Source organism: Ictidomys tridecemlineatus, chromosome 5 (assembly GCF_052094955.1).
Source record: "Ictidomys tridecemlineatus isolate mIctTri1 chromosome 5, mIctTri1.hap1, whole genome shotgun sequence".
Taxonomy (NCBI): Eukaryota; Metazoa; Chordata; class Mammalia; order Rodentia; family Sciuridae; genus Ictidomys; species Ictidomys tridecemlineatus.
In genome coordinates, this window is record NC_135481.1 from 137,691,998 (window position 1) to 137,707,987 (window position 15,990).

The following is a 15,990-nucleotide window of genomic DNA, read 5'->3' on the forward strand; positions in this document are numbered from 1 at the left end:
AACCGAGTTGTGGTCAAGATGGTATAGTAAGTTCATACTTTAGTGCATCTACTCAACTTCAAATATACAGCAATAAAAGAAAATACAAGAAAACATAGCCAGGCCCATATACAAGATAAATAACCTTGTAGGCCAGAAATGGTACAGAAATAAAAGGCAAAGAACAGACTTACATTTGTTCTTATGCTGGGCATGGGGTCTCATGCTGGTCTAGAGGCAAACATTAGGACAGGGATTTAGCCCCGGGGGATCTGCAGACCTATATGTGCTCCAAATTGTCAGAAAATCAGATTTAGACTCACTGACTGCAGTCATGGGTGGGGACAGCTTGAACAGTGAAGAAAAGAATCTGAGAAAACAAACTCATAAAAAAAAAATCATTGCTAACCCCTCTTTGGAAATAGTTAATAGGAATCTGTGAGCCTTAGGAAGAATAAGGGAGGGGATAAAGATGCTATATACTAGGGCCTCCAAGCCAGCATTATAGGATTTGATTCAGAATTGAAGTTCTAAGAGGCTAGGTGAAGGCAACAACAAACAATAACAACATCAACAACCTACTAAAACAGTATGTGGGAACAGAAAAGGAAAATTAACAACAACAACAACTTCCCATTCTCAATTAATTACAACCCCAAATTATGAAATGTGTAAAAAATTTTATAAGAATACTTGTTATCATGAATTTTATTCAACAATATTCTGGTGATTCCAGCCAATGTAATAAAACAAGAAAAGACATAAAAGAATTGAAAAGACAGAGATGATGGTCCTTATGTTAAAGATATGATCACTCTCCATAGAACATCAAAGTATATTTATAAAGCAATCATCAGAACTAATTAGGGAATTCAGTAATCTAGCCAAAACAAGATCACTAAATGTATTTCCTAAATACCATTAGAAAACTGAGCTCAAATCACATTTGCAGTGGCATTATTTATATTGTAGTAGCAAAACAAGTAACATTTATGATAGCAAACGTGAAATAAAATCAGAAATATGAGTTAAAAAAGTAAAATCTAAAAAAGGACATGCAAGATCCTATGGGAAAATGCAATATATTATTGAGTATAAAAGAGCTGAGTAAAAGAAGTGTATATATACTATTCATAGACAATAAGAATCACTATAATAAAGACGTTGATTCTTCCTCAAATCTATAAACTGAATACAATTCTAATAAAGTTCTCAGCAGGGATTTTGAAGGCTCATGCTTAATAAGTTTATGCTATAATTTCTATGCAAGGATGAAAAAACAAGAATAGTCAAGGTACTTTTAAAAAAGATAAAGAGTGGGTCAGGTACTGTAGTGCATGCCTGTATTCCCAGGGGCTAGGGAGACTGAGGCAGGAGGATGGGGAGTTTAAAGCCAGCCTCAGCAAAAGTGAATCACTAAGCAACTCAGACCCTGTCTCTAAATACAAAATAGGGCTGAGGATGTGGCTCAGTGGTCAAGTGCCCCTGAGTTCAATCCCCTGTAACCCCACACTGAAAAACATAAAAGACTGAAGAAACTTGACTAGTAGACAATAAAACTTACAAGTTTTACAGCAAATAAGCCAGGGAAACAAATGGGCCAAGATATAATGATTTTCTTTTTTAGTACTCAGAAAGCGTTGTGTATATATATAAAGAGACAGACAGACGGATGTGTGGGTATCTGTATATTTTTGTATATGTCATTGCAAATTAGTATGAAAGGGGGAAGCTATTCAATAAAACCACCTAAGGGGGGAAAAAGTGATATTGTTACTCCAAGTCAGTCACAAAATAAATTATAAAATCTGGATGAAATTTAAAAGTAGAGCTTTATGTTTTAAATAACCTTCTTATTTAAAAATAGTTTTCGACATACAAAAAAGTTGCAACAATAGTATAAAGAGTTCCTTTGTGTCCTTCATCCAGCTTCCCCTATTATAATCATTCTATGTTGCCAGGATACTTTCATTATAATTAGGAAAACAATTGCAGTATATTATTGTTAACTCATTGCTCTATTCTGGTCTCATGTTTTTCTCCTGGATATTCTTCCTCTGATCCAGGATACAACACTGCATTTGGTAATTGTAACTCCTAACTTTGATCTATTATAGTTGCCCAGACTTTTCTTGTCCTGAGAGCCTTGACAGTTTTGAAGTGCAATGGTCAAGTTCTAGGCAGAATGTCTATCACATAAGCTTGTTAGTGGGGTTCTGGGTCTGGGGGAGAAGACTAGTCTATCTATTCCATCTCATCTTTTCAAGATTGTTTTGCTTATTTAATGATATATCACTGTGATGTTATCCCTGATCACCTGGGTGAGATAGCATCTGCCAGATAGCTTCACTGGAAAGTTACACTCTCCCCAATTCCATAAAATTTGGAAATGAGCCAGTAATAGCACACACTCAAGATGGGGGAGTTCAGATTTACCTCCTTGAATGAGGATCCTCCATGTAAACTACTTGCAATTCTTCTGTGAAGGAGTTTTACGAAATGTAGTGTTTTTTTAGAAAAGAAAATATCATTTGACTTTGAGATAGAAAACATTTCTTGAAACAAAAGGAACGTTTAATGTTTTTGACTACATTAATTTAAATCTATATAAGTACCATCTACAAAGTTAAAAGACCAACAGAATAAGAGAACACATACTAATGTAAGTATTTGACAGAATATTTGTGCAGAGAATAAATAACAAACTCCCACAAATAAAAAGGAAAAGAGCAATACACATATGGATACACACACACACACACACACACACACACAATGAGGAAAGGATAAAAATAGGCAGCTCACAGAACAGGAAACCCCAGTTGAGATGATGTGCAACTTCAGTAGTAATCAGAGAAGTGACGTTAAAACTATAAGGAAATAACATCTACTACTCATCAGTTTGGAAGGGAAAATGTTTAATAATATCAGATATGGGAATACATGATAACAAGTTCAGCCATTTAGTAATTATAGAAATATGAGTTGGTATCGTCACTTTGGGGAAACATTTAGCAAGAGAGTGAAGTTAAGGATTTATAGACACTAAACTAGGGGAATATCCTCTAAAGATGTGCTTCTCATATGCTTTTGTGCATAGGTATCTCCCTAGGAGCTTATTAAAATGCAGACGTTGAAATAGTGGTGTGTGAGTCTTCCTTTCTACCAAGCTGTTCCTGGCATTGCTGGTCCATGTGCCCACAATTTGATTAACAAAGCTGGAGTAGAGGTCAGCAAACTGTTGGTCTACAGACCAAGGGCCCAATCTGACTCCCGACTTTTATAAATGAAGTTTTACTGGAACATGCTTAGTTATTTGCTTGTTGTCTATGGCTGTAGTCAGATTACATTGGCAGGATTTGATAGTAACAACAGAGTCTGTATAGTTTGCAAAGCTGAAAATATTTTCTGTCTGGCCCTTGATAGGAAAAGATTGCCAACTAATGCCCTGGAGAAACTCCCCCACGTGTGCATAAAGAGACTTGTGTAATAATACTCATTGCAACATTTCTGGAATAATGAAAAAATAGAAACAAGTGTCAGTTGGTAGGACAGGAAAATAATGTATAGTATATTCACAAAATGGACTCCTAAAATTAGTGAATGAGAGCTACATGCATCAAAGTAGATTAAATCTAGAAAATACTCTTTTTTAAAGTTTAAACTTATGCAAAATAATACTATAATTTGGTTATGGATATATGCATATGTAGATAAATTATTATAAGATGCCTGGAAATGATAATCATGTATTTTAGAACAGTGGCTACCTCTGGTAAGAGGAGAGAGGAACAGGGATGGGTGGAATCAACAGGTTCTCAGCCATTGTTGTAATAGGTTATTTCTTTAAAAAATTGAAAAGAAGATACCAAAATATTATGAGTTGTTAATGCTAGGTGGTGGGCAGAGAGTTTTGGTGTTCTCTACACTTTTGTGATATTTTTAAAAGAGTCAAAGTAATCCAGAAATGGGGAAAGGCATGCAGCACCTAAAAGGTATTTTGAAGAGCAAGGAAAGGAATGAAGATGGATTATTAATACTGAACACATGAAGTCCTCTCCTCTAGACTGAGCAAGAAAAGAAGATGCTCAGCTATTGCAGGTTGTCTGGGATATTGTGATTTTTGAGAGCGGTAAAGAGATTTCACCATATCACTAAATATTACTCTATGACTTATGGAGGATTCTGAATCTGAGAGGCCATTTCATGTCATGGAATAGAAAGAACTTCACTTTCTCTGGCGCTAACATTTTAGTCCTTTAAACTGAGATCAGCTTACTGTTGGGATAGTCTTAGTGATGTCAAGGGCCATGTCCCACAGCACATTTTTTTTTGTTGTTGTTCTGTGTCCTTTTATCTCACCCAGGTTTGGATGCCTTCCCACTTTGACTTCCCATGGGCCTGAGTCCATGAGCTCACTCATTTGGGCTACTTTCAGCCTCCTCTTCCTCTCTCTGAGCATCTCCACCTGGGCAGAAGCAGACTTGGCTGTGCTGGCAAGTGGGCCAGCCAGTCTCATCACTCATTTTCCCAGCAGTACAGAGGCAACTTTGCAGAAAGAGGTGTCCCATATTGAAGCTAGAGATTTCCTTTCAACACTCTCAGGCAAGAAGGACACAACACTCATATTTCAGTCCCAAGAACACTTCAATATCCTATGAGACTCTTTGAAACACAGGGATCCCTTCAATTTGTCATTATACAGATAAAGTCATAGTTGGGTCAAATCATGCCTCAGGAGATATAGGAGCTACAATAAAAAGCCCTGCTGGTTGGCATTCAGTGACTTTTGGTCACATGCCTTTCCATGTCAGGCAACATGGAAAGCACAGTTGGCTGATGACATTTCTCCTAGCAGCAGCATCCTCTGTGGTCCCCAACCTGTTGTCTTCTTGGGAGCCTGGTTTATGAACACAGTGCCTCCTTGCCCATACATTGCAGTTCCTGAGCTCTCTCCCCTTTCTGAGATGGATTTGTTCTTCTACTATAGGTATCCAGGCTCTTTGTGATTGTTAACCATGACCAGAGGAAGCCTTTAGTTTGCTGTCACAGAGGCAGTCAGTGAGACTCGCTCAGATGGCACTCCATGGTGGTCAATGCACAGCCATGCTGCACCTAATGTTTATTGTAAAATTTCAGTCTCAAATGTGAAGACAAACCATGCAGGAATTATCAATAAGTCAAGGAGTAGAGAGTAACAGGGAGTGGTGGAGAGTTGGGAAAATTGAGAAAACATACACCTTTCCTAAACTGAGTGGCCACTCTGCTTTAGCTGACTATTACTACACAGAAATGTTGGCTCAGCTTCGCCAGAATTCTTGGATTTTCAAGGAAAGGTAGAAATGGGGGTATTTTAAATGCAAAATCTTCCAACTTCCAAGTGTTGGCAACTAAGAAAAAAATTCAAGAAGAAAAAATGCTAAAACAGAGAGGGGGAGGGGAGGGAGGGAGGGAGGGAGGGAGGGAGGGAGGGAGGGAGAGAGAGAGAGAGAGAGAGAGAGAGAGACACCATCCTAGTGAGATGTGTCTCACTAGGTTAGTAACCTCAGAGGAGAGGTTACTAACCTCAGAGGCCCAGAGGTTAGTAACCTCAGAGGAGAGAAGAGTTTTAAGCATTTGTGGCCAGCAAGCCTGCATTTGAGGTTAACCCACTTGAGCTAGTGCCATCAAACTGAATCTGATGGCAGGAGAAGAAAGAACTTAGACTAAAAAGCATAATAACCATGCCGGGAGGCAAAGATGCAGAGCAAAGCAGTCATAACCATAACTCAGAGATCCTTAGTACCTTGGCGACCACCTTCCTGTGTCTTTGGAGGAGCTGCCACATAGGCAGGAATCAAAGCGAGAGACGTGCGTGAGGGAACTTTCCTTCATTGAAATGAACCCTTTTCTGTCCATCCCTGCTCCCACAGCAGTGTAGGAAAGAATAGCTGGAGAGAGAGAGAGCTCCTCTAGGCACGATGTTTGGCTTCCCAGGGTGTTCTCAGACATTTCCCTCCCTTTCTCTGGGTGTAACCATATTCTGAACAATTTCTTTTCTCTCCAGACTCATTGCTCTCTCTTGTTCATGAGGTTATTTTTCATCCTGCATAGGCTGCACTCATGAACAACGGGTGTCAATGTCTAGAGAATGGACTCAATGTCTAGATGGGGTCTGGGATTCCCTACTTGGAAAGTATCAATCCATGCAAAGTGTTATTGTGAGGGTGGTGGGTGTCACAGGCCAGAGAGTACAGAAAATGAAGCATTAAGGGAAAGAGCTGGTCCAGGCTCAGCTGGGAGAAGGGAGTGGCAGGCCAGGGGCGGGGGGGAAAGTGGGAGTTGGAGCTAGGGAAGCAGTTTGTTAAGAAAGAAAACTCTCACCCTATGTCCAGGGCTCAATGACAAATGCAAAGTGCTTCATTACAAGGACTTTGGAATAATGAAGAGCTGGATTTAAATTCAGACTAACCCACAAAATAACCTTGGGGATTTTTTCTTTTTATATTATTGAGGCTCAGTTTTCCCACTTGCCAAATGGAGTTACTACTATTCACCATTGGCGACAGTGAATAATAAGTTAACTTTAGGCAGTGCTTGGCATTGTCACTTATTTACATAGACCTTCAGATTCCAGGGTGATTGACGATACATCTGATGGTAGGATTATTACAGCTAGGCATCTCCTGAGGGCTCCTTTCTTCCTCTCGTGCCTATCTGCAGCATGATTCTATAACATTTCCTCTCTTCTTACCACTTGGGATAGGTGGGTAGGCTGTGGTAAGAATGACATCCAGACTAGGGTGGATAAATTGCTCTGTGTCTCCAGTTCCCTATTGTTAAGCCACCTCAGCACCAGGACTCCTGTTCCACTTCTGAGTATAAAGTGCTTTTCTCTCAGCCAATGCTATGTAAAGGGCAAAGTGTTGTCGTGATGTAGCAATTTTAAGATGACAGATATATTTGAAGAGGGAATGTTTGAAAATAATCCAGTAGAACTCCATTCGGTCTTAGGCCTTTTGTTGGGGCCATCACGTAAGCCACTTTATGAAGTTAGGTAATAAAATTATGATGCCAGATAACGAAAGGAAGAAGCAGAGACAGAAGGTGAGGCCTTTGAGAATCCAAAGGCAGATGGAGAGAGCATAGGCAGAGGATGCAGGAAAGTTCTTGGTGGCAGATGCTGGAAAGCTGGTGGCTCTAGGATCCTGAAGTCAGAGTGCAGAGCTGAAGCCTCAGTGAGGGCGAGATGATTAGGGTCTGCACAATTGTCAGGAAAAAAAAGAAAGTTTTGAAATTCTGGGCCTCTTTTTGCATTGCACAGTTGTAGTGTCTGTCCTCTCCTGGCAGCAGTGAACATGGAGGACTTGCCCATGAATATGTGAAGTGCTCTGGTATTCAATGTGTTGTTAGGCCCTGCAGCCTCTCATCCAGTGCTGTGGGTGCTCAGTGCCCCGTCTCCCCTAACCTCTTCCTTCATAACTCCCCTCCCTTTCCCCACATGATCCTAGACTCTCTGGCTTGCTTCTCAGGAAACGTATAGTTAGACAGTCCCTGAAGACCAGGCTCTGTTCTGAATTACAGAGGGCCAACAGGTACCTTTGTACTGGATGATTTTGGGGAAAACCTCTTGACAGAGGAAAATGTTGGACATGGGTGCCTGTGGGCCACCCATGGGCAAGGCCTGCTTTGGAAGTGTTATTTGCCTTTTGTTGACCTTCCTTCCGCCTACCTACCCCTTTCCTGGTATCAGCTGTGGTCCTGGTCTCCACTGCCCTGCCCCCAGTAAATGCCTTTTTCTTCCTGCTCCGGGGTTGTTCTGAGGAAGGGGGAGGAATGGAGGATTTTGGAGCACTGCCTTTTATGCTATCAGGCTTCAACTTTAAGAATCTTGGAAAGGCTCCACCTGGGAAAGAGTTCCAGAGAAAACAAACTTCAGATCCCCAGCTCATATGGGAAAAGGCTCATGTTCACGAAGGCAGCTTTAGGGACCTTGGCAGAGACTTCATCAGGCTTGGCCCTGGCCTTTAATGGGTCTGACGTGGAGCCTTATGGGGCTCATGGATGCTACATGGCCTCCCAAGGAGATTTCATTCTCAGAAGCTGGAATGATAGTTTTTTCATAGGGTCATAATCCTCAGGTGTCCAGGGAAACAACAGCTTTTGTGGTTCCAAAGGTTTATGCCCCTAACAAAAGAAGAAAGATTTTTAAGGAAGCAACCCCCACCATCTCATCATCACCCATGTCATATAGCTTCCCTGGTGGAAGTTAGTGCAATTTAGTGGGTGATGAGAAGGCAGAAAGAGGGTCTTGAATTCAGCAGTATCATCTCTCCAGTGATAAGAATCTTTGTTCCAGGCCCAGGAGTGGCATCCAGAATGGCAGTCACAGGCACCATTTTGAGATGTTCTGACCCAACAAAGGGAGTGAAGGGGGGCAAGCATGTTAGGAAAGGGACTGGGCAGGGCCATGGTGATGGTGAATCTGTTTCCCTGACTGCAGCTTGTACTAGTTCTATAATGCCACTCTGCAATAGTCGGAGGATAATGAATCTAAATTTTATGCCTAAAATAAGCCAAGTACCCTGACAGGCAAAGCAGTGTGGGCTCAGGAGCCGGAGACACCCAGACTTCTGTCTCTGGCAGTTTGCACTTAAGAAGACTTCCCCATGTTTTTGCACTCGGGGCTCAATACTGATCATTAATTCCACCGTGTCTGCCTCTTCTGCCAGGGGTCTTTTCAAACATAGACAATCATGGGATATTAAACTTGAAGGACAATAGAGATCATCTAGTCCCATCAACTCACTATATATATGAGGAACCTGAGGTCCAGAGTGGGGATGTGTCTTACCCAAGGTCACATGGTGAGTTACCTCCTTTGACATCTTTGTATAAAGCCATGACCCCTTCCCTACCAATTTTGATTTTTAAGACCCAAGGACTCATCATCAAACCTCCATGTCTCAAAGAAATAGGGTATGGCTAGGAGTCCAGGGTAGTATTGGTGTTCAAGTCCCTTAGGTTATAAGAGTCTCTTCCAGAGGAGGAAGCTTCACAGGGCCTAGATGAGGGGTATGGGAGAAGCAAGAGAGGGGCCATGGCCTGGCGAGAAACAGTGATGTCATAGACCTTCTCAGCAGGCTGCCCAGACCCATGACCTTCCCTCCTTTTTCAGACCCCAGAAAGCACTTCTCTGGAGTCAGCACAGAGAAACTATCTCAGAAATGTCTCATTTTGAAATGGAGCTTTCTTCTAAATATATCATAGACAAAGAGATTTCCCTCTATCTTCACAAATTTGACCTCACTCCCTACAGAGGGAGAGACCCCAACACCCCAAATGTCTCAACCCTGTTTTGATCATAATAGTCCAGTCCTGGGCTGCAGAAAGGAAAGTCTCAGTGCAATTGGATTGTTTCAAACTGTGCCCATGATGTATCCCCAGTGCCCAGTTGTCCATCATGCCCTCCACATGCCTGCACATAACTTTCATGAAAAGATAGGCTTTCTCTGTTTACATGTGTATGCACATGTGTGCATGAGTGTGCACACTTACAAACATACACACACACACACACACGCAAACATGCACAGTCTTTACAGATATGTTAAAACTCTGAATCTGATCAAGCAACTTGTCTGTGGAGATTTGATCAGGAGCACCCATGTCTCTGGATATTCTCACTCAGTTCCCAGCTGAGTGGCCAGAAAGACACTGAGCTGTCATGGAAGTCCTCCTCGCTTGAGGCAGCCTGTAACTCAGTGGCCACCAATGCTACTCCTCAAGGGTATGCCTGTGTCCTGTAAGAATTAGAATTATGGGAAGGCTGAGATCTCATCCATCCTTCCTAAACCATCCAAGGTCCCCGTGAAATGAGGCAAAAAAGGTCAATAGGAAAAGGCTTGTAGGCTTACCAGTACAGAGCCTCCACCTCCTAGTGTGGTCAGAAAGGGTCTATGAAATTTTAGTTCCTAGAATTGGAGATGCCCTCTGGAATCCTTAAGTGGGGCGCATAGCCTTCTCCTTCATCTCCTCTGGTGACCCTGCCATGCACACCCTTGCTCGCACCTGCTCATCAGCTCATCGTCAGGGGGTCCTCCTTCCAGACTTGGAATGACTGTATATAGTCCTAGACCGACACTCCCTAAGATGAGTCCGTCCTTCCTCTTCCATGACAGTCCAAGCCAAGCCCCCAAATGTGGCACTCACTTCCCTTCCATGGTTCAGTGGAGGCCACAGCAAAATGGAGTGTTTCCGGTTTTCCTGACCGTTCTTGGTTTTAAGTTACCCCCTCCCCCTCATCTTTCCCTTTTGCTGGCAATTCATTTGGCTATTTCCAATGTATATCTGTATCTCTAGGTTTTCCCCTTTCAAACTCCCTTTCTATTTCCCCTCCTAGTTTTGATCTTCTTTGGGGGTTTTGGTTTTTACTTTATTTTGCTTTTTTCTGTTTTTCTGTTTTTTTTTTCTTTTTGTTTTTTTATAGGTTTCAGAGAAATTATGTTGAATCCAATAAGCCTTCCCGGACATTCCAAGCCTCTTAACCATGGCATCTATGTTGAGGATGTCAATGTTTATTTCAGCAAAGGACGTCATGGCTTTTAAAAACTCCTTTTAAGCCTCCTTGTTTTGATGTCACCTTGGTAGGCTGGGCCCTCTGAGAGGTTGGAAGCTCTAGGCGTTGTTCTCTTTGGATCCGGGGATGCTAAGTAGAAACTGCATGAGCCACCGGTGCCCCTGCACCCTTTAACACCACCGAGATGGGCATTTCCCCATCGGCCACTGGCAGGGTTGCCCCTTCCCTCCAATCATCACCGTGTTTTTTCTTTTATTTTTTTTCTTTTTTTTTTTCCTGACCTGCGAGGCAGCTCCTGCCACCATCTTTAGAGCCAATAAAGAGAATTAAAAGCTGTGCACCAGGAGCCATCTTTTATACACAACTAGCTATTCTCTTGCTTTACAAAAACAACCCAATCGCCATGAGAAAGCCTGATGAAGTCCAGCCGTGCTGTGGCCTCCCTTTCTCGCTTGGAAGCATGGGGTCTCCCTGGCTCTCCCTAGGACACTGTGCTGTCCTTTTAGTAACCTCATCGCCCTGCAACCTCCAGTGGGGAAGAGTCACAAAGAGCACCTAAGGAGAGGTGGAGACGGCGCGGTAAGAGGAGGGGGAGCCAGGCCCAAGTGTTGCACCAGCTTAGGTCTCAGAGGGAAGAATGGAAACCAATATTTTTTTTTTTTTTTGGTGGAGAAAATCATACTATTTTTTTGGATACACTTGCCCCTCCTTCTTCTCTGGAATGGCTCACAGTGAGTGCGATATTAGAAAATTCCTTGGAAAGAGTTTCTCCAGGCTCCTTGGCCCCTAGAGGTGCAGTTCCGACAAGCTTTGGCTACAGGAGACCTTGCCCGTGAATTGGCCATCCTACTAGGACCACAAGGGACCGAGGGAATCAGGGAACAAGGCCCTTCCTGCTAGGCCATGATCCTGGGATTGGCTCTCTTGCCCCACTTCCACTTACTCTTGACTCAGAGAACCTTTGGAACCCAATGGAATCACCATTTCAAGGTCAAGATGAACTGAAGGGGAAGAGAAGTAAAAATTGGCCTCCTCCAGCCCCTCTCGTGGCACCAGCGGACGTGTCACCCTGTTCTCTGGTCAATCTGTGTGTTTACTTTGCTTGCTTTGACTCATGCCTTACTCCACAGCCACCCTCTCCCAAAGAGGGGGGCTGTTTCCCCCGTTTCTGACTTGATCCACTGGGGAGAAGGAAGAGGATGTCTGTCCCTTGCTAGATAGGGAAGGCACGTTGGCAGGGTCTGAGACTCTCCCGGATTTGCTGACACATTAGCTGAGTGGACTTCTGGCTTGGTCCAGCTCTCCATATACCCACTGGGAATCCCTGTTATATGAGGGAAGCTTAGATTGTCACTTGATGATGATCAACAGGAACAGGGAGCACCCCGTGGGGAGTTTTTAGGAAGCTATGGTGGTTTTTATAACCCATTATGTTTTGGGGGTGGTGTTGCACAGCAATAGAGAATAGATTCTATGCCTTTGGCAAAGGTACCTGGGAGTTAAAAGGCTCTTACTGATGGGTTGATAGGTTCTGCTCCCCCGGGGTCCTGTGGATAAAGCTTCTTCATGTCAGGTTCCCAGCCTGATTCTGTAGATGCCTCCATGGGGTTGAAAAACAGGAAGCTTTCCAAGTTCTTGCCCAGTATCTGGGGTGGCCTCCCAGGCACCGAGTTTCCAGAGTACCACGTGGGGGTCCAGGTTGTCTCCAGGGTGTCCAGGTGTGTGTTTATGTAGCCCTGTCCAGCTCCCCTCATCTGCTCCCCACGGCTCCAGTGAGGCTGTTCCCCAGCACGCCCTGCTGGCCCCTTGGGTCTAGGGCCTCCTCCCGAGTGTGGCTTTAAGGAGTAAGCTTGAGGATGATGTTTTTAATTATTGTAAATCATTACCTCATTTCCAGCCTCCCAGGCTCCATCCATCCCAGCATCTTTTATTCTGCCATTTTCCTCACCTTGTGCTATGACATTGGGGCATTGTGTTTCCACAGAGACTTATAGGAGTGTTCAGTGTATAGTTTCTTAATAAACACTTTATTTTCTAATGAAATGACTGGATCAGACCTCTTATTTGGAAATTTTGCCAATATTAAAGACACAGAAATTTCTAGGCTGCCCACATGTTCTCTCCTGTTTTGCTGTTACTCTTTTTAAGAAGTTTCATAGCTCAATTCTGTTGCAAAGGTGTTTGCAACCTGTTCCAATGGTTGCTGTCATTGAGACACCTCCCAATAGGTCAGGTTCATATAGCAAAGTGTTTCCTCATCTTATTGAGAAGGATTTAAAGGCGCAGATAGGTCAAATGATTCACCCAGTGTCACACAGCATGAGAGGCAGAAGCAAGATTTAAACCTGAGACTTGCAGTCACTACTAGGACCCCTGAGACTTTCACTCCTTTGGAGGACTTTTCTGATACTTGAACAGCTAAGATTTGTAGAGATGATCTTTTCAGAGCTGATATGCAAAGGGTTCTGAGAGTGGGAATGGGGGAATCCTGTATCTTCGTGTACAGCAGGGCAGTAGATTCTTCCTGGGGTGGAGTGATTTTTGTATCTTCCCTGTGCGTCTTGGGGACATGACTTTGCCTAGAGAAAGATGAGGCTCTGGGATAACAGGTCAATCTCCCTATCATTCAGACACACCTCCTACACACACACACACACATACACACCCACATGCCCACACTCTTGTGGACCCAACTGTCATAATGGGTCTCGTGCGTGGTGAAAATGGTGAGATGAAATAGTCAAGTCACCTACTGAAAGTCAAGTCACATGCTTAGAAGAACTGGCACAGGTTTGCCCTTGGACTCTGGGCCCTGATACAGTTGGGAGAGTTGAAATGCTTTCTGTGACCTACACTGTCTTCCTTTTTATGAGGAAGGGACACTGTAGGCAGTGGATACAGAGTGACGGTGAGGAGCGAGGGCTGGGGGAGGGATCCTGGGTGGATCTGAACCTTTCACTGGACCCCAGAAGGCCTTGCTGGAGCTTGGTTACTTAGGAAGTCAAGGTGAAACAAATCATGGAGTGTGGAAGAGCTCCCATTGGGATCTAACCGGAAATTGGCAGGCCACTTAGCTTCACTTTATCTCCAATTTGGGCCTAATTTGGTTTGAGTCTCTCCTACCCAACATGGAAGCTCCTATCCTCTAGAATGGCCTAGGGGGGTGGTGAAATCCCACTTCTGCATTTTTCTGTTCTCAATAGCTCCAGGGAGCCAGAGTTGGAAGAGGGTTGGGATAGTCCTTGGAACTATGAAGAATACATGGGTTACAGGAAGCACTTTCATTATTAATATAGGAAAGGCTGGAGTTTTGCTCTGTTCTGACGTGCAGAGCTTGCCAGTGCATAGGAGGACAGCGAATGGGTAGCCATATCTCCTTAGAAGATGGCAGGGGCAGTAAAGAATCCATGACTTAGAAGGAGGGGTTGACAATAGCCAGATGGAGGGAGAGCTCTTCTGTTGAGGTAGGGGGTATGAAGAGAGACAGGGGGACATGGCATCCTTTAGAGATTTAGGTGCAGAAAAGTGAGGAGGTCCTTGTTTGGTGGCTCCTATATTGTCTATGAAGGCAAGGTCTTGTGCCATGAGAAGATCTGAAAAGAGTTGAAAAGTTCTCAAACAGCAGCCAAAGAGAACATGGCAGATGCTAGAGAAGCATAAGAAGGTTGTCAGGCAGAAGGAGGACGCAGCTGAGTTTGAAAGACGTTACATCTCTAGGCCTCTGCTTCCCATGGTTTCCTGTTAGGTATGGAAGTGCCATGGCATTTGTCCCCCCCCCCATTGCCCCTTAGGGGCAGGCAAAGCTGACAGGGCACACCTGGACTCAGCCCAAGGAGGATGCCAGTTTGCATTGGCTTCAGTCAGGGCAGCTCAAGGCACAGCCAGATCAGTATGTCCTTGACCTTCTGAGTTCAAATCTCATCTACAGGATTTCCTTCTGACTTTCCTAGACTTAAGTTTATGTTTGGGCCTATAGGATTTTGCTGGAGAGGTTCACAGCTGATAGTCCATGAGGCCAGGGTGCTTCCCACGTTCTTTCTGGGTCTTGATTTTTGAGGGGCGGTTGAAGGAGTTTGGGCTGTGAATCTTAGAAGGTGAGAAACTCAACTGCATCCTTCATCTGGCATAGGATGTTCAGGGACATGCCCTGGAGAGGCTGTGTGTCACTAGCATCATGTGACCAGGTCCTGGAATTGGTTGCAAAGCTCCACAAAATGGGCCCACCATGGAGCATTAATAATAATTATTACATCTAATTTAGGAAGCACCTACCCAGAGCCAAGCACATTCTACCCACAAGAAAGCCAAGGCTCAGAGAGATTCAGTAACTGTGCTGGGCTCTCACAGCTTGTGATTAGCAGAATTAGGACCGACCACAGTATCAGCCTGACCTGCTGCCCCCCAAAGCAGCCTGTCTTTGCCCTGGAAGGCTGCGATCAGTTCTTGGGGCTGCCCAAATATAACTGTACCCTTCACTCCTAAGACAAGTCTTTGTTAGTGGCTTCTGGAGCTGGACACCATGCCTAGCTTCCTTCTGGCACCACCGAAAACAGAACTATTTAAAAGACTGTGGAAAAGAACATCTACAATATTCTTTCTTCACTCATTCTAGCAGTTCACGACCCTGGATGCCCGAAAGTGTGGTTGGTCTTTGATCTGAGATTAATTGCCTGGTTTGCAGTTGCTGAGATTCCCATAAGGTGATGACATCTTTGACATTGGGGAAGACTTGTTGGGTGAGACTAGGCCCATCCTTAGGAAGTCTGTAGGCTGCCCAGGTATGGGCAAGCATGAGAAGTTTTAGACAGGAAGGTGGTGGAGGAAGGGTGCCCGATTGTACACTCCTGTTTGACTTTTCTTAACCCAAAGACCTCCCAGAGTGTTGAAGCTCAGCCATAGGATTCTCACACAAGCCAAGAACAGGGGCAAAGCCGTTTCCATTTGGAAGCCAAGAGTCTGGTCTCTGCCCACCCTCTCTCTCTCCTCTTGTGTGGGAACTCCTTTTGGAACCCAAGCTCTCAGCAGCCACAGGTGTGACAGAGACACAGTTCTGGGCTGTGACATTTTCCCTGGTTCAGCCCAGTTCCCTCAGATCAAGGCCAGGCTTGAGCAAAGAATCAAGCCTCTCAGATATAATAGCCGGGTGGCAAGGGAGGGCTCCATGCCACAGAGAGAGCACAGGAGCGGGCAGATCAACGCAGGGCAACTTGATGGTTATCATTGTTGTGCAGCTTTCTGAGCTAAGCCAGACAAGGAGTGGGCAAAGAGCCGGGCCTTCATTCTTTCAGTGTTTGCTGACTCCTGCACTTGGGCTAGACTTGCACACTCTGACAGCAAGAGCAGAAAGAAGGTGGCAGAGAGGGACAGGGAGGGAGCCGGATGGGGTGGGGTGAGGCCAGCTGCTCTGAGGCTTCTCTGAGAAGGACCAAGGGAACACCCTGCAGGGTGACAGT

General features: G+C 44.3%; 1 protein-coding gene across 5 annotated transcripts in view; it reads left to right on the top strand.

The window, feature by feature from the left end:
• The window catches only part of Ntrk3 (neurotrophic receptor tyrosine kinase 3), a 424,455-nt gene that overhangs the window by 261,392 nt on the left and 147,073 nt on the right, over positions 1–15,990 (top strand). The window contains exons 13-14 of one of the 5 annotated variants that reach the window (XM_005320117.5): positions 8,691–8,825; positions 10,448–12,580. The exons of 3 other annotated variants lie outside the window; for them this stretch is intronic. In XM_005320117.5, coding sequence (XP_005320174.1) covers positions 8,691–8,825; positions 10,448–10,566 — 254 coding nt within the window. In that variant the 3' untranslated portion in view covers positions 10,567–12,580. Of the gene's footprint in view, positions 1–8,690; positions 8,826–10,447; positions 12,581–15,990 lie in introns of those variants that run through there. One more of the 5 variants, XM_021722885.3, reaches the window with a different exon arrangement.